The 20,924-nt window shown below is 46.2% G+C and overlaps 1 protein-coding gene across 3 annotated transcripts; it reads right to left on the bottom strand.

Moving 5' to 3' along the window:
• Window positions 1–12,947: 12,947 nt before the first annotated feature.
• Window positions 12,948–16,682, bottom strand: EEF1A1 (eukaryotic translation elongation factor 1 alpha 1). 3 transcript variants are annotated; one of them, XM_060205387.1, is made up of 8 exons: window positions 16,663–16,682; window positions 15,277–15,460; window positions 14,906–15,085; window positions 14,517–14,813; window positions 14,163–14,313; window positions 13,807–14,063; window positions 13,468–13,702; window positions 12,948–13,367 (listed from the first exon to the last, which is right to left on the bottom strand). In XM_060205387.1, the coding sequence occupies exons 2-8, from the start codon at window positions 15,418–15,420 to the stop codon at window positions 13,243–13,245; spliced, it is 1,389 nt and encodes a 462-aa protein (XP_060061370.1). In that variant the 5' UTR covers window positions 15,421–15,460; window positions 16,663–16,682; the 3' UTR covers window positions 12,948–13,242. The 3 variants fall into 3 exon arrangements, with proteins under 3 accessions (XP_060061370.1, XP_007515831.1, XP_060061369.1); XM_007515769.3 differs by lacking the exon at window positions 16,663–16,682 and adding an exon at window positions 16,269–16,394; XM_060205386.1 differs by lacking the exon at window positions 16,663–16,682 and adding an exon at window positions 15,953–15,972.
• Window positions 16,683–20,924: the final 4,242 nt, after the last annotated feature.

Consider the following 20,924-nt stretch of genomic DNA (forward strand, 5'->3'; position numbering starts at 1 on the left):
GGAGGGGAAGACTGAGGGGGAGAAAAAGACACCTGCAGATCTGTTTCACCGCCTGTGAAGAGACTCCCTTGCAAGTGAGGCCTGTGGTTCAAACTGGTTTCCTTCAGCCTGTCCCTGTACTTTGCACCACATGTGCTTAACCCGCTGGAATTCTTTCTTTTTCTTTTTTTTATATTTATTTTTCCCTTTTGTTGCCCTTGTTTTTTATTGTTGTAGTTATTATTGTTGTTGTTATTGATGTCGTTGTTAGATTGGACAGAGAGAAATGGAGAGAAGAGGGGAAGACAGAGAAGAGGAGAGAAAGATAGACACAGACCAGCTTCACCGCCTGTGAAGTGACTCCCCTGTAGGTGGGGAGCTGGGGGCTCGAACCAGGATCCTTACGTCGGTCCTTGCGCCACATGCGATTAACCTGCTGCCTTACCGCCCGACTCCTGAAATTCTATCTTATATTTATTTATTCCCTTTTGTTGCTCTTTTTTTTTATTGTTGTAGTTATTATTGTTGTTGTTATTTATGTCGTCATTGTTGCATAGGACGGAGAGATGGAGAGAGGAGGGGAAGACAGAGAGGGGGAGAGAAAGATAGACACCTGCAGACCTGCTTTACCGCCTGTGAAGAGACTCCCCTGCAGGTGGGGAGCTGGGGTCTCCAACCGGGATCCTTACACCAGTCCTTGCGCTTTGCACCACGTGCGCTTAACCCGACTCCCCTGTTTTATTTATTTATTTTAATTTATTTTCCTTTTTTATTGTCCTTGTTGTCTTTATCATTGTTGTGGTTATTATTATTGTTGTTATTGATGTTGTTATTGCCAAATAGGACAGAGAGCAGAGGGTAGATAGCATAATGGTTATGAAAACAGACTCTCATGCCTGACGCTCCAAAGTCCCAGGTTCAATCCCCGCACCACCATAAGCCAGAGCTTAACAGTGCTCTCGTTTAAAAAAAAAAAAAAAAGGACAGAGAGAAATAGAGGAGGGGAAGACAGAGAGGGGCAAAGATAGACACCTGCAGACCTACTTCACCGCTTATGAAGCGACGCCCCCTGCAGGTGGGGAGCCGGTGGCTCGAACCCGGAACCTTAACGCCGGTGCTCGAGTTTCGCACTACGTTCGCTTAACCCGCTGCTCTACAGCCCGACACCGATAAATTCTGTTTTAGATTTAGTCCACACTCTTTTAAAACATGGACAATCCAAACAGAAAAAAACACATTAAGATACAGCAAAAGCACACTAATAATTAACAGGGAACATTTCTAAGCTAGACTATATTTAGTATGAAATTCGAGTCTCCAGGGCAAACAGTGTCTCGCCTAGTAGAGTACACACAGCACCATGCACTCTGCTGCTTGGGGAAGAAGCTTTGCACACAATGGAGCAGTGCGTAGGTGTCTCTTCTCTGTCTCTCTTTGTATTGCACCAATCAAAAGGGTGTGTGTGTGTGTGTGTGTGTGTGTGTGTGTATGTATGTGGTGTGTTGGAGCTGTGTAGACATAAAAATCATAATCCAGAGAAGTCAGGCGGTAGCGCAGCAGGTTAAGCACAGGTGGCACAAAGCACAAAGACCCGCATAAAGATCCCGGTTTGAGCCCCCGGCTCCCCACCTGCAGGGAAGTCGGTGAAGCAGACGGTGAAGCAGGTCTGCAGGTGTCTATCTTTCTCTCCCCCTCTCTGTCTTCCCCTCCTCTCTCCATTTCTCTCTGTCCTATCCAACAATGATGACATCAATAACAAGAATAACTACAACAATAAAACAAAGGCAACAAAAGGGAATAAATACATATTTTTTAAAAATCATAATCCAGGGGCCAGGTGGCTGCATGTGTGCTCAACTACTAGTTGAGCACACATGCAGCAATGCTCGGGGATTCAGGTGCAACCCCCAGTCCCTATCTGCAGGGAGAAATCTCTATAAACAGCGAAGCAGTGCTGCAGGTGTCCCTTTTTCCTTTTTTATCCTCCTTCCCTCTCAATTTCTCTGTCTCTATCCAATAAGTAAATACATATATGAAATATTGAAAACTACAAAGAAAATAAACCTATTCATATATATATATATATATATATATATCTTAATATATGTGTCCTCCCCTGTAGGTGGTGAGCCAGGGCTCAAACCCGGATCCTTGCATGGATCCTTGCGCTTAGTACTATGTGTGCTTAACCAGGTGCACCACCACCCAGCCCCCTTAAAAAATTTTTTAGCAGTGGGGTTTGTATTGTTATAAGGAAAACTGGGAAATGTTATGCATGTACAAACAATTGTATTTACTGTCGAATGTAAAACATTAATTCCCCAATAAAGAAATTTAAGGGAGCCAAGTGGTAGCGCAGCAGGTTAAGCACATGTGGCGCGAAGCCCAGCGACTGGTAAGGATCCTGGTTCGAGCGTCCTGCTCCCCACCTACAGGGAAGTCTCTTTACAAGAGGTGAAGCAGGTGTCTTTCTCTCCCCCTCTGTCTTCCCCCCCTCTCTCCACTTCTCTCTGCCCTGTCCAACAACAACGACATGAATAACAAGAAAACAAGGGCAACAAAAGGGAAAAACTTTTTTTTTAGGGACTCGGGCGGTAGCCCAGCGGGTTAAGCGGACGTTGCGTAATGCGCAAGGACCAGTGTAAAGATCTGGTTCGAGCTCCAAGCTCCCCACCTGCAGGGGAATCGCTTCACAGGCGGTGAAGCGGCTCTGCAGGTATCTTTCTCTCCCCCTCTCTGTCTTCCCCTCCTCTCTCCATTTCTCTCCGTCCTATCTAACAACGACGACATTGATAACAACAGTAATAACTACAACGACAATAAAAAGCCAAGGGCAACAAAAGGGGAAATAAATAAATTATTTTTTTTTAAGATATATATATATTTGTTAGGGAGTCGGGTGGTAGTGCAGCTAGTTAAGCGTTGATGGCACAAAGCAGAAGGACCGGCTTAAGGATCCGGGTTCAAGCCCCCGCCTCCCCAACTACAAGGGAGTCGCTTCACAGGCAGTGAAGCAGGTCTGCTGGTGTCTTTCTCTCCCCCTGTCTGTCTTCTCCTCCTCTTTCCATTTCTCTCTGTCTTATCCAACAACAATAATAACTACAACAATAGAACAACAAGGGCAACAAAAGGGAATAAATATTTTTTAAAAAGAGAAAAATAAATAATTTTGTTATTAGGACAGAGAGAAATTAAGAGGGGAAGTGGATGGAGAGGGAGAGAAAGAGAGACACCTGTATCTCTGCTTCACCATTGATGAAACCTTCCCTCTGCATGTGGGAACCAGGGGCTTTAACCTAGGTCCTTGCACAGGGTAGCATATGTACTTAGCCAGGTATGCGACTGCCCATCCATCCACCCTCTATTCCAAGATACAATGAGTCGCCAGTACTATGCAGAACTCTGGAGGAGGCTCCGGCCCCATAGGAGTTCACAGGATCCTAGCTTAGGCGAGGAGGGCAAGTTGAGTTTTTCTGTTGTTGCAATGATAACAGTTGTACCTCTCACTCCTAAATGGCTGCTCCCCAGGCTTCACAACATGCTATAGATGTTCCCCCCACCAGAATGAATGACTTCCTCATGCTTGGGTGGTCCTGGAGGCACAGGAACTCATTCATACTCAAGTTGCTGAGGCAGCAACCCTCCGACCTCACAATACCCACTAAAATATCCCCACCATCACATGATTTTACGGAACATTTGTCCAAGTGGAATATTCTGTGTTTTCTTTCATTATTACTCATTATTATTATAGTGAAGTCACACTTGCATGTTCACACTGTCTGCTATTGGCTTCATTGCCAGTGATCTTCATTTGGAGTAAATGAAACTAATTGCTTTTGATTTATAGCCATTACAAATCTATGTGTGTGGAGGGCTACAACATGGGAACACCATGCATGGCATTTTTATGAATGTGCTGTGATATTTCTTCATTCTCTCACCTTGTCTCTATCTGAAATTATTATTATTATTATTATTATTTTACCAGAGCACTGATCAGCTCTGGCTTATGGTAGTGCAGGGGATTGAACCTGGGACTTTTTTTTTTTTTAATATTTATTTAGTTCCTTTTTGTTGCCCTTGTTATTTTTTATTGTTCTTGTAGCTATTCTTGTTGTTGTTGTTGATATCGTTGTTGGATAGGACAGAGAGAAATGGAGAGAGGAGGGGAAGACAGAAAGGGGGAGAGAAAGACCGACATCCGCGGACCTGCTTCACCACCTGTGAAGCGACTCCCCTGCAGGTGGAAAGCCGGGGGCTCTCACCGGGATCCTCACGGGGGTCCTTGGGCTTTGGGCCACGTGCGCTTAACCCGCTGCGCTACCGCCTGACTCCCAAACCTGGGACTTTGGAGCCTAAAGCATGAGAGTTTCTTTGCATAACCATCTATCTGAAATTAAAAAGAAGAAAAGAAAGGAAGGAGGGAGGGAAGGAAGGGAGGGACAGAGAGAGAGAAAGTCCGTCGGTAGTGCACTGGGTTAAGCACCACCATACAAAGATACCTACAAAGCACAAGGATCCTGATTCAACCTCCCCCTTCACCTGTGGAGTGAGGTCCCGAGTTCAATTCCCACCAGCACATGTACCAGAGTGATGTAGTGATATCTGGTTCTCTCTCTCTCCTATCATTTTTCATGAATAAATCTTTAAAAGAAAAAAAGGGAACCTTGAGGTGGCACAATGGTGAAGTTTTTTTTTTTTTTTTTTAATTTATAGAAAGGAAACATTGGGAGCCAGGCGGTAGCGCAGCGGGTTAAGCGCACGTGGCCGGAAGCTCAGGGACTGGCCTAAGGATCCCGGATCGAGCTCCCCTCCCCCACCTGCAGGGGAGTCGCTTCACAGGCGGTGAAGCAGGTCTGCAGGTGTCTGTCTTTCTCTCCCCTCTCTGTCTTTCCCTCCCCTCTACATTACTCTCTGTCCTATCTAACAACGACGACAACAATAGCTACAACAGCAATAAAAACAAGAGAAAATAAATAAAAATTTTTAAAAAGTTATAAAAAAAAGGAAACATTGACAAAACCATAGGACAAGAGGGGTAAAACTCCACACAATTCCCACCACCAGAATTCCATATCCCATCCCCTCCCCTGATAGCTTTCCTATTCTTTATCCCTCTGGGACTATGAACCCAGGGTCATTATGGGGTGCAGAAAGTGGAAGGTCTGGCTTCTGTAATTACTTCCTTGCTGAACATGGGCGTTGGCATGTCCATCCATACTCCCAACCTGTCTCTCTCTTTCCCTAGCGGGGCTCCAGGACACTATGGTGGGGTTGACTGTCCAAGGAAGTCTGGTAGGCATCATGCTAGCACCTGGAACCCGGTGGCTGAAAAGAGAGTTAACATATAAAGCCAAACAAATTGTTGAACAAAGTGTTAAACTCTTAAGCATGAGGTTCCAAGTTTGATTCCTGGTATCACATGTGCCAGATAAATGCTCTGGTTTTCTTTTCTTTCTTTCTTTCTTTATTATTGGATAGAGACATAGATAAATTGAGAGGAGAGGAGAGAAAGGGAGACAGACACTTGCAGCCCTGCTTCACCACTCATTAAGCTTTCCCCCCTGTAGGTGAGAGAGCAGGGCTTGAACCCGGGTCAAATAAATCTTTTTTTTAAAAGCATATTTCTTTTAAAGATGTATTTATTTACTTCATGAGGAAAGTCAGAGTGCCACTATACCATGTGCAGTGCTAAGAACTGAACCTGGGGGAGGGGCCTCATATATCTAAGCCTATATTCTACCTGCTGTATTATTATTACTACTAATAATAGTAATAATATTAATTACCAGGATAGAAACTCATAAGGAATGGGTTCCAGAAGTTCCCTTTTTTGTTTGTTTTACCAGAGTACTGCTCAGCTCTGGTTTATGGTAGTGCGGGGACTGAACCTTGGACTTTGGAGCCTCAGGCATGAGAGTCTTTTTGCATAACCATTATGCTATCTAAACCACCCCATCATTGGTTCTCACACAGTGAATTTCTGGGTGGGACAGGCTAATCACTCAGTTGAACCCAATTATCTTCTTTGGCTTCCTTTTTATTCTGACCACTGTCCTGCACACATCTTTAGGAGCTATCTCTGCTTTTTTTTTTTTTTTTGGGGGGGATTAATGATTTACAGTTGACAATAAAATACAGTAGTTGGTACATGTGTGACATTTCTCATTTTTATACATAGCAGTCTAATCTACCTCCACCTAGGTCCTCCTCTGCCATCATGTTCCAAGACCTGAACCCTCCCCACTACCCGAGAGTCCTTTACTTTGGTGCAAGACACCAGCTATCTCTGCTCCTCCTCTCTCCATTTCTCTCTGTCCTGTCTAACAATGACATCAATAATAATAACTACAACAACAATAAAAACAACAAGGAAATAAATTTAATTTAATTTAAAAAATGCCAAATACATGCTGGGTAACATTGCAGACTCTTCTAATTTTGTGATGGTAACAGTTGTGGGACATGCCTTTTTTGAATAGTGCTTAATTGCTTTACATATTCACCTGTCTTGTATGTGGCTAAAGGAATACAAAAAGTTTATTTATTGGATTAGAGACAGAGATTTTGAGAGGGAAGGGGGAGGAAGAGAGGACTGGGGGAATAGGATAGTGGTTCTGCAAAAGACCTTTATGCCTGAAGCTCTGAGGTTTCAAATTCAGTCCCCAGCACCATCATAAACCAGAGTTGAGCAGGGCTCTAGTCTTTCTGTATCTCATTAAAATATATATATTTAAAATATTTATTTATTCCTTTTTGTTGCCCTTATTTTATTATTGTTGTTGTTACTGATGTAGTTGTTGTTGGATAGGACAGAGAGAAATGGAGAGGGGAGGGAAAGACAGAGAGGGGGAGAGAAAGATAGACACCTGCAGACCTGCTTCACCGCCTGTGAAGCGACTCCCCTGCAGGTGGGGAGCCGGGGGCTTGAACCGGGATCCTTACTGCAGTCCTTGTGCTTTGAGTCATGTGTGCTTAATCCTGCCTCATTAAAATATTTTTGTATCCCCTCATTAAAATATTTTTTTCTTTTTTTTTTTTTTCCTCCAGGGTTATTGCTGGGCTCAGTGCCTGCACCATGAATGGTCCACCGCTCCTGGAGGCCATTTACCCCCTTTTTGTTGCCCTAGTTGTTGCAGCCTCGTTGCGGTTATTATTGCCATTGTTGACGTTGCTTTGTTGTTGGATAGGACAGAGAGAAATGGAGAGAGGAGGGGAAGACAGAGAGAGGGGGAGAGAAAGACAGACACCTGCAGACCTGCTTCACCGCCTGTGAAGTGAGTCCCCTGCAGGTGGGGAGCCGGGGGCTCGAACCGGGATCCTTACGCCCATTAAAATATTTTTAAAGAGAGAGGGAAAGAGACTCTCAGCACTGCTTCATCTCTTAGGAGCTTCCCCTACAGGTGGAAACTAGGGCCTTGAACCCAAGTCCTTACACACTGAAATGTGGACCCTTACAGCTAGTGCATCTGGCCTCCAAAACTTCATTTTCTTTGTTTTAAAATTTTTTATTATCTTTATTTATTTTTTGGATAGAGTCAGTCAGAAATCGTGCAGAAGGGAGAGATAGAGAGGGAAAGAGAAAGGCACCTGCAGCCCTGCTTTACCACTCGCAAAGCTTCCCCCCTGTAGGTGGGGGCTGGGGCCTCAAACCTGGGTCCTTGAGCATTGCAACATGTGCACTTAACCAGGTGCGCCACCACCCGGCCCCAAAACTTTCTTTCTTTTTTTTTTTTACTTCCAGGGTCATTGCTGGGCTTGGTGCCTGCCATGCTCCTGGAGGCTATTTTTTCCCTTTTGTTGCTCTTGTTGTTTATCCTTGTTATTATTGTTGTTATTGCTGTCATTGTTGTTGGATAGGACAAAGAGAAACCGATAAGTGGAGGGGAAGGCAGAGAAGGGGAGAGAAAGACACCTGCCGACCTGCTTCATGGCTTGTGAAGTGACTCCCCTGAAGGTGGGGAACCGCGTCGAACCGGGACCCTTACCCGGGTCCTTGCGCATCGCATGTGAGCTTAACCCACTGCATTACCGCCTGGCTCCTCCAAAACTTCATTTTTTTTTCTTTTCTTTTTTTTTTTTTTCTTCAGGGTTATTACTGGGCCTCAGTGCCTGCACTACAAATCCACTGCTTCTGAAGGCTATTTTTTTTTCCCTTTTGTTGCCCTTGTTTTTGTTGTTGTTGTAGTTATTATTGTTGTTGTTATTGATGTCGTTGTTAAGTCAGAGAGAAATTTAAAGAGGAAGGGAAGACAGAAGGGGAGAGAAAGACAGCTGCAGACCTGCTTCACCGCTTGTGAAGCGATCCCCATACAGGTGGGGAGCCGGGGGCTTGAACCGGGATCCCTACTCCAGTCCTTGTGCTTCGCACCCTGTGCGCTTAACCCGCTATGCTACCGCCGGACCACCAAAACTTCATTTTCTTTTTTCTTAAAGTATTTTATTTTTGAGAGAAAGACAAAGAGAAACACCAGAGCACTGCACAGCTCTGGCTTATTGTGGTGCGAGGAATTGAACCCGGGACTTTGGAGCCTCAGGCAGGAGTGACTCTTTGCATAACCATTATGCTATCTACCACTGCCGCAAAACTTCATTTTGTAATAGGTCTAGACAACATGCTTCTCCTTGTTCTGTGTCTGTCATCTTGGCGATTACTGGAAGACAGAAGTTCTGGGAAAAGGAACTCATTTACATAAAATGAAAACTTACGGGAGTTGGGTGCTAGTGCAGCAGGTTAAGCGCAGGTGGCGCAGAGCAAGGACCGGGCGTAAGCATTCTGGTTCGAGCCCCCGGCTCCCCACCTGCAGGGACGTCGCTTCACAAGCAATGAAGCAGGTCTGCAGGTGTCTCTCTTTCTCTCCCCATCTTCCCTTCCTCTCTCCTATCCAACAACGACAACAATAACTACAATAAAACAACAAGGGCAACAAAAGGGGATATTTTTTTTAAATGAAAACTTACAATCACATGCACGCCTATATGTGAATGTTAATAGTGATTTTACATAGTTGTCTGAAATTGAAACAAGGGTGAGAGTGATAATCTAGCAGTTGAGTGCAGGACTTACACTTAAGGTCACAGATTCACTTTCTGCCACCTCATATTTATTTTTTATTCTCTTTTGTTGCCCTTGTTTTATTGTTGTCGTCATTGTTGGATAGGATAGAAATGGAGAGAGGAGGGGAAGACAGAGAGGGGGAAAGACACCTGCAGACCTGCTTCACCGCTTGGGAGGGGACTCCACTGCAGGTGGGCAGTGGGGGGCTCGAACCGGGACCCTTACACCGGTCCTTGCGCTTACTCTGCCGCCTCATATACCAGACTGAGCAGCACTCAGGTCTTTCTGGCAGACAGGACTCATTTATAAAAAATGAGAATTTTAAGGGAGTTGGGAGGTAGCGCAGTGGGTTAAGCACACGTGGCGCGAAGCGCAAGGACCCGCATAAGGATCCCGGTTGGAGCCCCAGGCTCACCTGCAGGCGAGTCGCTTCACAGGCAGTGAAGCAGGTCTGCAGGTCTTTCTCTTCCCCTCTGTCTTCCCCTCCTCTCTCCATTTCTCTCTATCCTATCCAACAATAGTAATAACCACAACAACGATAAAAGAAGGGCAACAAAATGGAAAAAATAGCCTCTAGGAGCAGTAGATTCGTGGTGCAGGCACTGAGGATCCCTGGAGGCAAAAACAATATAAGAATTTAAAACTTTATATAGCTGAGAATGAGTAAGTTAAAAAAAGATTACAGAATTAAAAAAAGATCAGAGAAAAATGCAAAACGGTTAAATCCCAAATGTATCATGCTGAATGAAAGAAACCAGCCTCAAGAAGCTACTTATAGGCAGGGGACATAGCATAATAGTTATGCAAAAAAAAAAAAAAAAAACACCCATGCCTGAGGCTTGGAGATCCCAGGTTCAATCCCTCACACCACCATAAACCAGTTAAAAAACAAAACAAACAGGGCTGCAGAGACAGAATAATCATTATGCAAAAGACTTTCATGCCTGAGGCTCTAAAGTCTAGATCAATCCCACCATAAACCAGAGCTGAGCAGTCCTGATAACGAGAAAAAACAAACACAACTATTCACTGTATGAATCAAGGCATATGCCACTGCTGCTGAAACAATAATGTAGGATTATAGGGATGAGACAGAAAATAGAGGTCAGTGATTCCTAAGGGTTAGGGCTAGAGAAATGCTGACTACAGAGGGGAACTTTGGGAAATCTTGTATGTGTTCTAGATCATTAGAAAAAGGGGAAGATTCATGTGATCTGAAGAGAAACCTGCCTTCACTGTGGTGAAGTCGTACACAGCCACCAAAACTGACAGCTATAAACTTTTTCATTGTGCAGTGGCTACAACACTGGACTTGAAAGCATTAAGGGCCCCAGTTCAATCCCTGCTGCCTACCACAATAATGTACCAGAATAATGGTCCCGTTCCTTCACTTACCTTGTGACATGTGGGACTCAGATTCATTTTGCATTTTCTGTCACCTGGTGTGTTAATAAGACAGTTTTCAAAAAAAAAAAAGGGAAAACTTGCCTACTTAGTAAGTTTTCTACAATTCTTTACTAGTCCTAACAAGAATGACCAGAGAAAAAGTTTAGTAGGACTACCCAAATTTTAAAAAGGGGGGAGCGAAGCAGATCTGCAGTTGTCTGTCTCCCCCCCCCCCCCCCGTCGTATCCAACAACAGCAACAATAATAACCACAATGATAAAAACAAGGGCAACAAAAGGGGGGGGGGAAATGGTCTCTAGGAGCAGTGGATTTGTGGTGCAGGTGCCAAGCCCCAGCAATAACACCGGAGGCAAAAAAAAAAAAAAATCCAGAGCTATGAAATCACTCATGAGGACTGGGGAGATATAATGGTTATGGCAAAGAAGACTCTCAGGGAGGCTCTGAGGTCCCTGATTCAACTCTCAGCACGACCATAAAACAGCTGAGCAGTACTACGGTCTTTCTCTCATTAAAACATTAAAGAAAAAAGGAATCATACATAGGAAAGTTCCCAGTTCCACAAAAAATAAAAATTAAATTATCCCTCCCATTAAGACCAAACACTGAATTCTAAACCTTAAAGTGATCCACGGGCCTTCCAAGAGGCATCAAAATGACTTATTTTACAACTGGATTCTGATGACTGCTGGGTCGGTCACAACATAACCACCCTTTGCTTTTTTTAAAAAATACTATTCCCATTCCCGTGGTCCGGGAGGTGTCGAAGTGGATAAAGCACTGGATTCTTGACCATGAGGTCGAAAGTTCAGTCCCTGGTAGCACAGGTACCAGAGTGATACCTGGTTTTTTCTCTCCTTTCTTGTGAACAAATTCTTAAAAAAAAAAATTCCCTTTTGTTGCCTTTGTTTTGTTGTAGTTATTGTTGTTGGATAGGACACTGAGAAAAGGAGAGGAGGGAACAACAGGGGGAAAGATAAGACCTGCAGACCTGCTTCACCGCTTGTGAAGCAACTCCCCTTCAAGTGAGGGCTCGAACCAGGACGCTTATGCCTTTGCACCACCCGCTGGACTCCCAATGCATCTTTCAAAATAAGGAACTGGGCAGGTCACTCAGTGGTGTTCTGTTGCAGGATTGTGTTTTAACAGTGCTCTGGTCTTCCCTTTTAGAAGTAGAAATCACAATTTTTTAACCTGAGGATTACTCAGTTCTGACTTGTGGTAGTGTGGCACTGAGAGCCTCTGCTGTTCCATCCCAATCAAGTCATTCTTTTAAAAAAAGATCTTATTAATAAAGAACCAGACATGTCTTTGGTATATGTGCTACTGGGTATCAAACTCTGGGACCTAAGGCTCGAATCTAGTGCCTTAGCCACTGTGCCACCTCCTGGAACACAACCATGTTGTCTAAAGACTTTCCTAAGCCATCACCATCTAAAAAACTTTCAGCTTCCATTGAAGATGGAAGAGATCTCCAATATCACCAATAATCATTTTGCTGCCACCTGGGTGTGAGTTTTAGAAGCAAAGCCAGGAGAGAACAGGCTACATCTGAACAGCAATGCTATATCCTCTAACAGAATCCACTAAACATGTCAACCTACAATTTTGTCTGCCTGTGTCAGAAACAATGGCCTTAGTCCTAGCTCAGAATTTATGAACTTTACAAGATATTTTACACTCCATATGGGTAAAACTACTGAAAATCTTAGCTTACAGCCTGCACTGGGCTTAGCCTGAAACTAAGGTTCTGAAACAAGTATATCTGGGGCAAGAAATTAGAAACTTCAGGCATTAGCTCCCACCCACCCTGTTTAGTGGTTACCAAAGGGGATAAACCAAGGTGGCAGACACTTAGCTTTTTGTTGGTTATATGTATATACACGCAGAAATACTTTGATGTAAAACTTAGGGCCAGGTGTTGGTACACCTGGTAGTTTAAACCCATTCCCCACCTCAGACCCGCCTGGGGGAGGACACTTCACTGTAGTTCTACAAGTATTTCTCCCTTTTATTTAAAGCCACCATTATAGGAATAGAGCTGTGTTAACTAACGTCAAGCCTTAATATTTAACCTTAATAGGGTTCAGGGATAGACTCTCATGCCTGAGGCTGACTCAATCCCCCACACCACAAAAGCCAGAGCTCAGCAGTGCTGATAAAAACACCTTAAGATTCATTTTTTAATAATCACCTGGAATACTGTCTTAATGTGGCTATTTATATAGCCCAACTAAACCCATGTCCCTCTATTTACAAAGGATTCTTAAACTTCCTCATCCTGTTGACTTAATTCATGGCACTGTTCAAATGTGAATCCCTTTACTAATGTTCATTAACTGTATAGCCCATTCACCCAAACAATAGACATTTATGCACTTGTCAACCACAAAATACCTTCCAGTAATGTAACTTACTCTGGGTTCTGGAATTTATAGGGAGAAAACAAAACAGTGCCATCTTTTACTTAGCTTCTACAGCAGTTATTGAAAGAAGACACAGGTTTCTCATTAAACTTTGCTTTAATGGGTCTCAAAATTTTGTGACAGATTTTTGGTCAGGTTGTTTCCATTAAAAAGTACTGATTTTAAAAACTAATAACTTAAAACTGCCACACACACAAAAAAAACAAAATGGTCCACATAACATTCTCCTTTCCTTCTGAAGGTTTTACGATGCATTGTTATCATTAACCAGTCTTTTATGATTAAACTTAAATGGCCAATTGAGACAAACAGTTCTGAGACCGTTCTTCCACCACTGATTAAGACTGGGGTGGCAGGGATTGGGGAGAATATTCATTTAGCTTTCTGTGCCTTCTGGGCAGACTTGGTGACCTTGCCGGCTCCAGCTGCCTTCTTGTCCACTGCTTTGATGACACCTACAGCGACTGTCTGCCTCATGTCACGAACAGCAAAGCGCCCTGTTAAAAATAAGATTGGCATTTAGTAACTCTCCTTCCTATAGTATCAACTTACTTAAACAAGGATGAAATCTCAAGAGTTGCTAGCAAGCCATCTTACCCAGAGGAGGATAATCAGAGAAGCTCTCAACACACATGGGCTTGCCAGGAACCATGTCCACAATGGCAGCATCACCAGATTTCAAGAACTTGGGACCATCTTCCAGCTTCTTTCCGGAACGGCGATCAATCTTCTCCTTCAGCTCAGCAAACTTGCAAGCGATGTGAGCAGTGTGACAATCAAGCACAGGTGCATATCCAGCACTGATTTGGCCTGGGTGGTTCAGAATGATCACCTTGGGAGAAAAGATGCAGATTCATTAAGTTCGACTCCCAGACCAACAAAACTGCTGCCAAAAATACACCCCCCCAATTAAGACAAACCCTCATGAAATGTCACCTGAGCTGTGAAGCCAGCTGCTTCCATTGGTGGGTCATTTTTGCTGTCACCAGCCACATTGCCACGACGAACATCTTTCACAGACACGTTTTTCACGTTGAAGCCCACGTTGTCTCCAGGAAGAGCTTCACTGAGAGCTTCGTGGTGCATTTCAACAGATTTCACTTCAGTTGTAACGTTGACTGGAGCAAATGTGACCACCATGCCAGGCTTGAGGACACCAGTTTCAACTCGGCCCACAGGGACAGTACCAATACCTACAAATTCACAGCATAGTATAAATGCCTGATGTAACATTCAAGTACTGAAAAAAAAAATCACAGAAGTCACATGCCACACAGCAATGCCCAACTTACCACCAATCTTGTACACGTCCTGGAGGGGCAGGCGCAGGGGCTTGTCGGTTGGACGAGTTGGTGGCAGGATGCAATCCAAAGCTTCAAGGAGTGTGGTTCCACTGGCACTGCCATCTTTCCGGGTGATTTTCCATCCCTTGAACCAAGGCATCTAAACACACACAAAAAAGATTAACATGTCTGCTCCCTCTCCAGCACTTTTTAACCAGAGCAATGCACAGCTTTGGTTTATGTTGGTGCAGGGCAGTGAGCCGTAACTTCAAGAGCCTCAAAAGCCCTAGCCTTCCACATACCTGTTGTCACCCCCCTCACCCTCCAAGTCATCTTTTTACAACTACCTCAAAAGCCACTCACATTAGCACTTGGCTCCAGCATGTTGTCACCATTCCAACCAGAAATTGGCACAAAGGCTACTGTGTCGGGGTTGTAGCCAATTTTCTTAATGTAGGTGCTGACTTCTTTGACGATTTCCTCGTATCTCTTCTGGCTGTAGGGCGGCTCGGTGGAATCCATTTTGTTGACACCAACAATGAGCTGCTTCACACCCAGCGTGTAAGCCAGAAGGGCGTGCTCACGGGTCTGCCCGTTCTTGGAGATACCGGCTTCAAACTCACCGACACCAGCAGCCACAATCAGGACAGCACAGTCGGCCTTCAGGGGGGGGGAAATAAAGAGGCTCTTAGAAGATGAAGCACAACCTGTGACACCCCCCAAGTATGGGGGGGGCTGGGGGATGTACCGACCTGAGATGTGCCTGTGATCATGTTCTTGATGAAGTCTCTGTGTCCTGGGGCATCGATGATGGTCACGTAGTACTTGCTGGTCTCGAATTTCCACAGGGAGATATCAATGGTGATACCACGTTCGCGTTCGGCCTTCAGCTTGTCCAAGACCCAGGCGTACTTGAAGGAGCCCTTGCCCATCTGTGGAGATTCAAGACCCGGTTACACGCGGGGACCGGAAGCTGACCGAAGCCCGCGTGGGGCCACCTCCCCGCAGGGCATCTGCTTTTCTTCCGGAAGCATGGCTCCGAATGCCCGGGGCCCCACTTATAAAATAAAGAAATAAAAAACACAAAAAACTTCCCAACCGCTCAACTCCCCGGGACACCTACCTCGGCCGCCTCCTTCTCGAACTTCTCGATGGTCCTCTTGTCGATGCCGCCGCATTTGTAGATGAGGTGGCCGGTGGTGGTGGACTTGCCGGAGTCGACGTGTCCGATGACCACGATGTTGATGTGGGTCTTCTCCTTTCCCATTTTGCCTCGAGGTTTGTTTTAGCGGTGGTTTTCACGACACCTGAATCGGGGTAAAAGAAAATTGAAAGGGAAACATAATAAAAAAAAAAAAAGAGAAAGAAGTCCCTGAAACTCTGAGGCCCCAAAGCGGGGAGACGTGACCTCCAAGCCCCAAAGGGCGAATTCCAAGGAGAGCTGCAAGCGGGGGCCCGTCCCCTCCCCCTCCGCGGGGGTCCGGGTGCGGGGCGCCCTCGGGCGGGCCGGGGCCCCTTTGTGCGGGTGACTCACCCGCCCGCCCCGGCCTCCATTTTGAGCCGCCGGCTGCACGGCCCCGAGAGCGGCCATCTTTCTGCGCACGCAACTGGTGCCGGCCGGGCGGGTCTGGCCGCCGGGGCGGGGCGCCGAACCGCGAGGCCCACTTCCCCCACCCCCGGGCCGCTCCGTGGGCCCGGCTCACGCGGCCCTCCGAGCCGGCCATGTGCGCCGGGTAGCCCGGGCCCCGACCGCCCGCCCCGGGAGGCCCCACGTCGAGGCGGCGCCCCCCCCCACCGACCTCGCGTCGGCCACCACGACCGACAAACCCGTGGCTGCCTCCGCGCCCGGGCGCTACGGGGAGGCCCGCGGGGAAGGCGAGGCGGCCGGGAAACGCACGCGGCGGCCGGATGGGGGCCTCGACTCGAGCACGAGGCGGGGCGGCGCCCGAAGAAAGCGCCCAGGCCCCCAACTCCCGACGCCCAACCCCCTTCTCTCCGCCCGAAATTCGGGGCCCGGAATCCCGGCCAGTAGCGGCGGGGAAGCCTCGCGCGAGCGCCACCGCGGCCCGCTGCCCCCGGGGGCCCAGGCCGGCGGAAGCCACACCCGACGCTCACCTGTGTTCTGGCGGCAAACCCGTTGCGAAAAAGAACGTTCAGGACGGCTACTGCACTTATATATGGTTCTCCCCCTCCCTCGGGGAAAAGGGCGGAGCCAGCACACGACACCACTTTCCCAGGTTGCCCCGCGCCGCCTCCACCCGGCTCCCGTTCCTTCGCCGTCACCCCTCCCCCTACGCGTCGCGTCGGGGACCGTGCGCTTGGTGCGCGCAGCCCACTGAAGCGCACTCAGCGCCTCGCGCATGCTCGCCGGGACCCTCGGTGGTGTACAGAGCAGGCGCCGAGGGGTGGGCGGGGACGAGCGATCCCTGGACGCTAAGTTAGTGGGAGTTTGACGACGGTCCCTAGGACTGCCCCCGGCTGGGGCGAGTCTGCCTTTTGTACGACTTACTCCCTGCTCCCCCTGGAGGGGGAGAGAGGCGGGGATGTCAGAAATTTTTCCTCTGCTGGACTTGGCTTCACTGCAAAGGGGATGTCACGCTGGGGGTATCCCTTCTTCCCCACTGGACACCTCCCGGCCGGCTTTGAGCCCATTGCTTCCTGCGCTGCTTGCTTCCCCGCCGAGGGCTGGCTCCTCCCTCGCCCCTTGCCTTGGGCTCCCCTTCCAGCTCCAGGGCTGGGCTTGGCTCCTTCCCCGAGAATAAATGCACGAGTGGTTTCAACGAGGTGGTCAACGAATCCAAGAAACATGTCCCTCTCTGGCCTCCTGGCGTGCTCCATTCACAGCCAGCTGCTTGCATCGAAGCCCGTGACACACACACACACACTCGGCATTTTGCATGCGTCCACCCTCACGCTACATTTTCCTCCGCCCCTCTCCCTCCTCCCCCCGTGTACACTCACTTCACTGCAAGCATGAGAAACTTTAAAAGAATCTTTCAGATTCAGTCTTTCCAAATGACTTCATGCAGAGAATGGGATCTAAGGCACCAGCAAACCTACCCACCCAATTTCCTATTCCCAAACACTTGCTGCGAAATCACAGCTTCTCAAAAAATGGTCTATCGCGTTGAAATAAGTAGCTTCGTTTTCTGCCTTTCTATTGATTGGAGCTGAGTTTTGAGCGTCAGCCTAAAGCGAGATTGAAAGAGGCTTTTTATGGTTGGCAATCAGGGCAGAGTCTCAGAATGGCTCCTCTGAAGGGAAAAAAAAAAAAAAAAGTTTTTAATGAGCCAATCACTAGATCATTAGACCTCCTTTCTTCCAGGTGTAGAACATCACGGTCCAACTTCTCCAGCCATTATATTGGCAAATATTTGAGAAAGAACCCCTGTCAGTTTCAAGTGCCAGATAAAGCTCTGTCACATGAACAATATGTACTTCTTTCAGAGAGGAACCCACAATTGCGCTGAAAGGAGAAAACAAAATAACTGGAAAATAGACAAGGGAGATCATCTAGCTGTTTAATACTTTGTCTTTTCTTTTTTTTATTGCCACCAGGGTTATCACTGGGGTTCAGTGCCAGCACTGCGAATCCACTGCTCCCAGTGGCCATTTTTTCCTTTCTATTTTATCTGACATAGAGAAATTGAGAGGAGAGAGGAAGATAGGGAGAGAAGGACGATAGACACCTGCACACCTGCTTCACTTTGTGAAACTTTCCCTCTGCAGGTGGAGGACCCAGGGACTCAAATCCCGATCCTCGTATATGGCAACATGTGCGCCACCTCGCCTGCCCCCTTGTCTAGCTGTTTACTCAACAGACTTTCCTGCCTGAGACTTGGGAACTCCAGATTAAATACCCAGCACCACCATAAACCAGAACGGAGCAGTAGAACAATAAGTGACCCAATAAACCTTAAAAAATAACTGGGAAGCAGGTAGAGACAAGTGAACTGAGTTTGTTTCATCAAAGAATATAGTTCTAGTCGTCGATTTCAGGTATTTCCTTATAACCCAAATGCTTTTTCTTTTTTCTTTTTGCCACCAGAGGTATTGCTGGTACTTAGTGATTCCACTGCTCCCAGTGGCTGACTTTCTCTCTCTCTCTCTGTCTATATATATATATAAATAATATTGTTTTCATCTTTATTGGGGGGATTAGTGGTTTACAATCAACAGTAAAATACAGCATTTTGTACATGTGTAACCCTTTTCAGTTTTCCACATAACAATTCAACTTCCTCTGCCAAATAGTGTTCCAGGACCTAAACCCTCCCCCCACCCCCAGTCTTTTACTTTGGTGCAATATATCAAACCCAGTCCAAGTTCTGCTTTGTGTTTTCTTATTTTTCAATTTCTTTTTTTAAATTAGTGGTTTTAATAATGATTGACAAGATTGTGGGATAAGAGGGGTACAATTCATACAATTCCCACCCCCAGAGTGCCATATCATCCCATCTCCTCCATTGGAAGCTTCCCTATTCTTTTTTTTTTTATTCCCTTTTGTTGCCCTTGTTGTTTTATTGTTGTAGTTATTATTGTTGTCATTGTTGTTGGATAGAACAGAGAGAAATGGAGAGGGGAGGGGGAAGACAGAGAGAGGGAGAGAAAGACAGACACCTGCAGACCTGCTTCACCGCTTGTGAAGCGACCCCCTTGCAGGTGGGGAGCCAGGGCTTGAACCAGGATCCTTATGCGGGTCCTTGTGCTTAGCGCTACCTGCGCTTAACCCGCTGCGCTACAGCCTGACTCCCCAGCTTCCCTATTCTTATTCCTCTGTGAGTATGGGCCAAACATCTTTATGTGGTGCAGAAGGTGGAAGGTCTGGCTTCTTTTTTTTTTTTTAAGGACTTTGATAGGAAAAGTTATTTTTTTTTAAGATTTTATTTATTAATTAATGAAAAAGGAGGAGTGAGAGAAAGAACCAGGTAACACTCTGGTACATGTGCAGCCAGGGACTGAACTTGGGACCTAATACTTGAGAGTCCAATGCTTTATCCACTGCTTCATCTCCCAGACCATACAGGAAGAGTTATCTTTAAGATTTTAAAATAAGGGGTTGGACAGTAACACACCTACATACATTACCACATACATTACCACACTCAAGGACCAGGATTTAAGCCCCCAGTTCCCACCTGCAGAAGGGAAGTTTCATGAGTACTGGAGTAGTGAAGAAGATGCCTCTATTCCTCCTCCTATCTCTATTTCATGATTTTATTCTTTTAATGAAAGAGAGAGAGAGAGAGAATACTGCTCAGCTCTGACTCTTGATGATGCAAGGGATTGAACCTGAGACCTCAGAGCCTCAGGCATCAAAGTCTTTTTGCATCACCATTATGCTCTCTCCAGCCCTATCCAGTAGATTTTAAGTCATTGTTCTAATTGAATTTCGTTATTATTATGGCTTACAGTATAGTCTATTTTTTTCTAAACACTCCCATTACCAAAGGTCTGTGTCCCCATCCCCACCCCCATAGATCACCACTGTAGTTCTCCCACAGAGCTCTGGCTCCTGTAACTGCTTCTCCACTGGATATGGGCAATGACAGGTTGATTCATACCTTTAGTCTATCTCTACCTTTCCCTAGTGGGGTAGGGCTCTGGGGAGGTGGGATTCCAAGACACATTGGTGGGGTCTGCTCTGGGAAGTCAGGTTGATGTCATGGTAGTATTTTTCAACTTTCTTTCTCTCTCTCTTTCTTCTTTTACTGCTTATAGAAACAGAAGAATGGGGAGTCGGGCGGTAGTGCAGCGGGTTAAGTGCACATGGTGCCAAACACAAGGACCGGCCTAAGGATCCTGGTTCAAGCCCCTGGCTCCCCACCTGCAGGGGGGTCGCTTCACAAGTGGTGAAGCAGGTCTGCAGGTGTCTTTCTCCCTCTCTGTCTTCCCCTCCTCTCTCCATTTCTCTGTGTCCTATCCAACAATGTCGACAACAATAACTATAACAATAAAACATCAAGAGCAACAAAAGGGAATAAATAAATAAACATAAAATAAATAAATAAGAAACAGAAGAATGGAGTTGGGGGGAGAGAGACCTACAGCACCGCTCCACTGCTTGTGAAGCTCCCTATCCCTTGCAGCTTTGGTGGAGTGGGGCTTGAAACTGGGTCCTCATGCTTGGAAATGTGTGTGCTCTCCTGGGTGCATGCCCATGTCCACCTCCACCCCCACCTACCAAATGCTTTTTCTTTTTCCATAAAAAGCCTTCTAATACAGACTTTAGAGGGGTTGAGTGGTAGCACAGCGGGTTAACCGCACGTGGCACGAAGCGCAAGGACAGGAATAAGGATCCCAGTTTGAACCCTGGCTCCCCACCTGCGGGGGGGGGGGGGGGATCACTTCACAGGCAGGTCTACAAGTGTCTTTCTCTCCCCCTCTCTGTCTTCCCCTCCTCTCTCCATTTCTCTCTGTCCTATCCAACAACAATGACATCAACAACAACAATAATAACTACAACAATAAGAAAACAACAAGGGCAACAAAAGGGAAAATAAATAAATTAATTAAGAAAAGAAAAGACTAACAGACTTCCTTTCAACTCTGTGTTACAGGCATAAACTTGTAAAAAAAATCACATCTATTTCTTTCTAGTCTCTTCATTTTAATTCTGAGATAGCTTTCATGAATCTGGACCATATATAAAGATTACCTAGAATTACATATACTTTAACTTTTTTGTTTATTTTAAGATTTTATTTATTAATGAGAAAGGAGGAGAGAAAGAACCAGATACCACTCTGATACATGTGCTGCTGGGGATTG

The sequence above is a fragment of the Erinaceus europaeus genome, chromosome 13, assembly GCF_950295315.1.
Source record: "Erinaceus europaeus chromosome 13, mEriEur2.1, whole genome shotgun sequence".
Taxonomy (NCBI): domain Eukaryota; kingdom Metazoa; phylum Chordata; class Mammalia; order Eulipotyphla; family Erinaceidae; genus Erinaceus; species Erinaceus europaeus.

Bases quoted from the DNA above. Each gene is read 5' to 3' on its own strand.
- EEF1A1 (XM_060205387.1), bottom strand. From the start codon at position 15,420: ATGGGAAAGGAGAAGACCCACATCAACATCGTGGTCATCGGACACGTC. The intron at 14,064-14,162 runs GTAAGTTGGGCA...GTGAATTTGTAG, and splicing joins GGACGTGTACAAGATTGGTG to GTATTGGTACTGTCCCTGTG. The intron at 13,368-13,467 runs GTAAGATGGCTT...TATTTTTAACAG, and splicing joins CTCTGATTATCCTCCTCTGG to GGCGCTTTGCTGTTCGTGAC.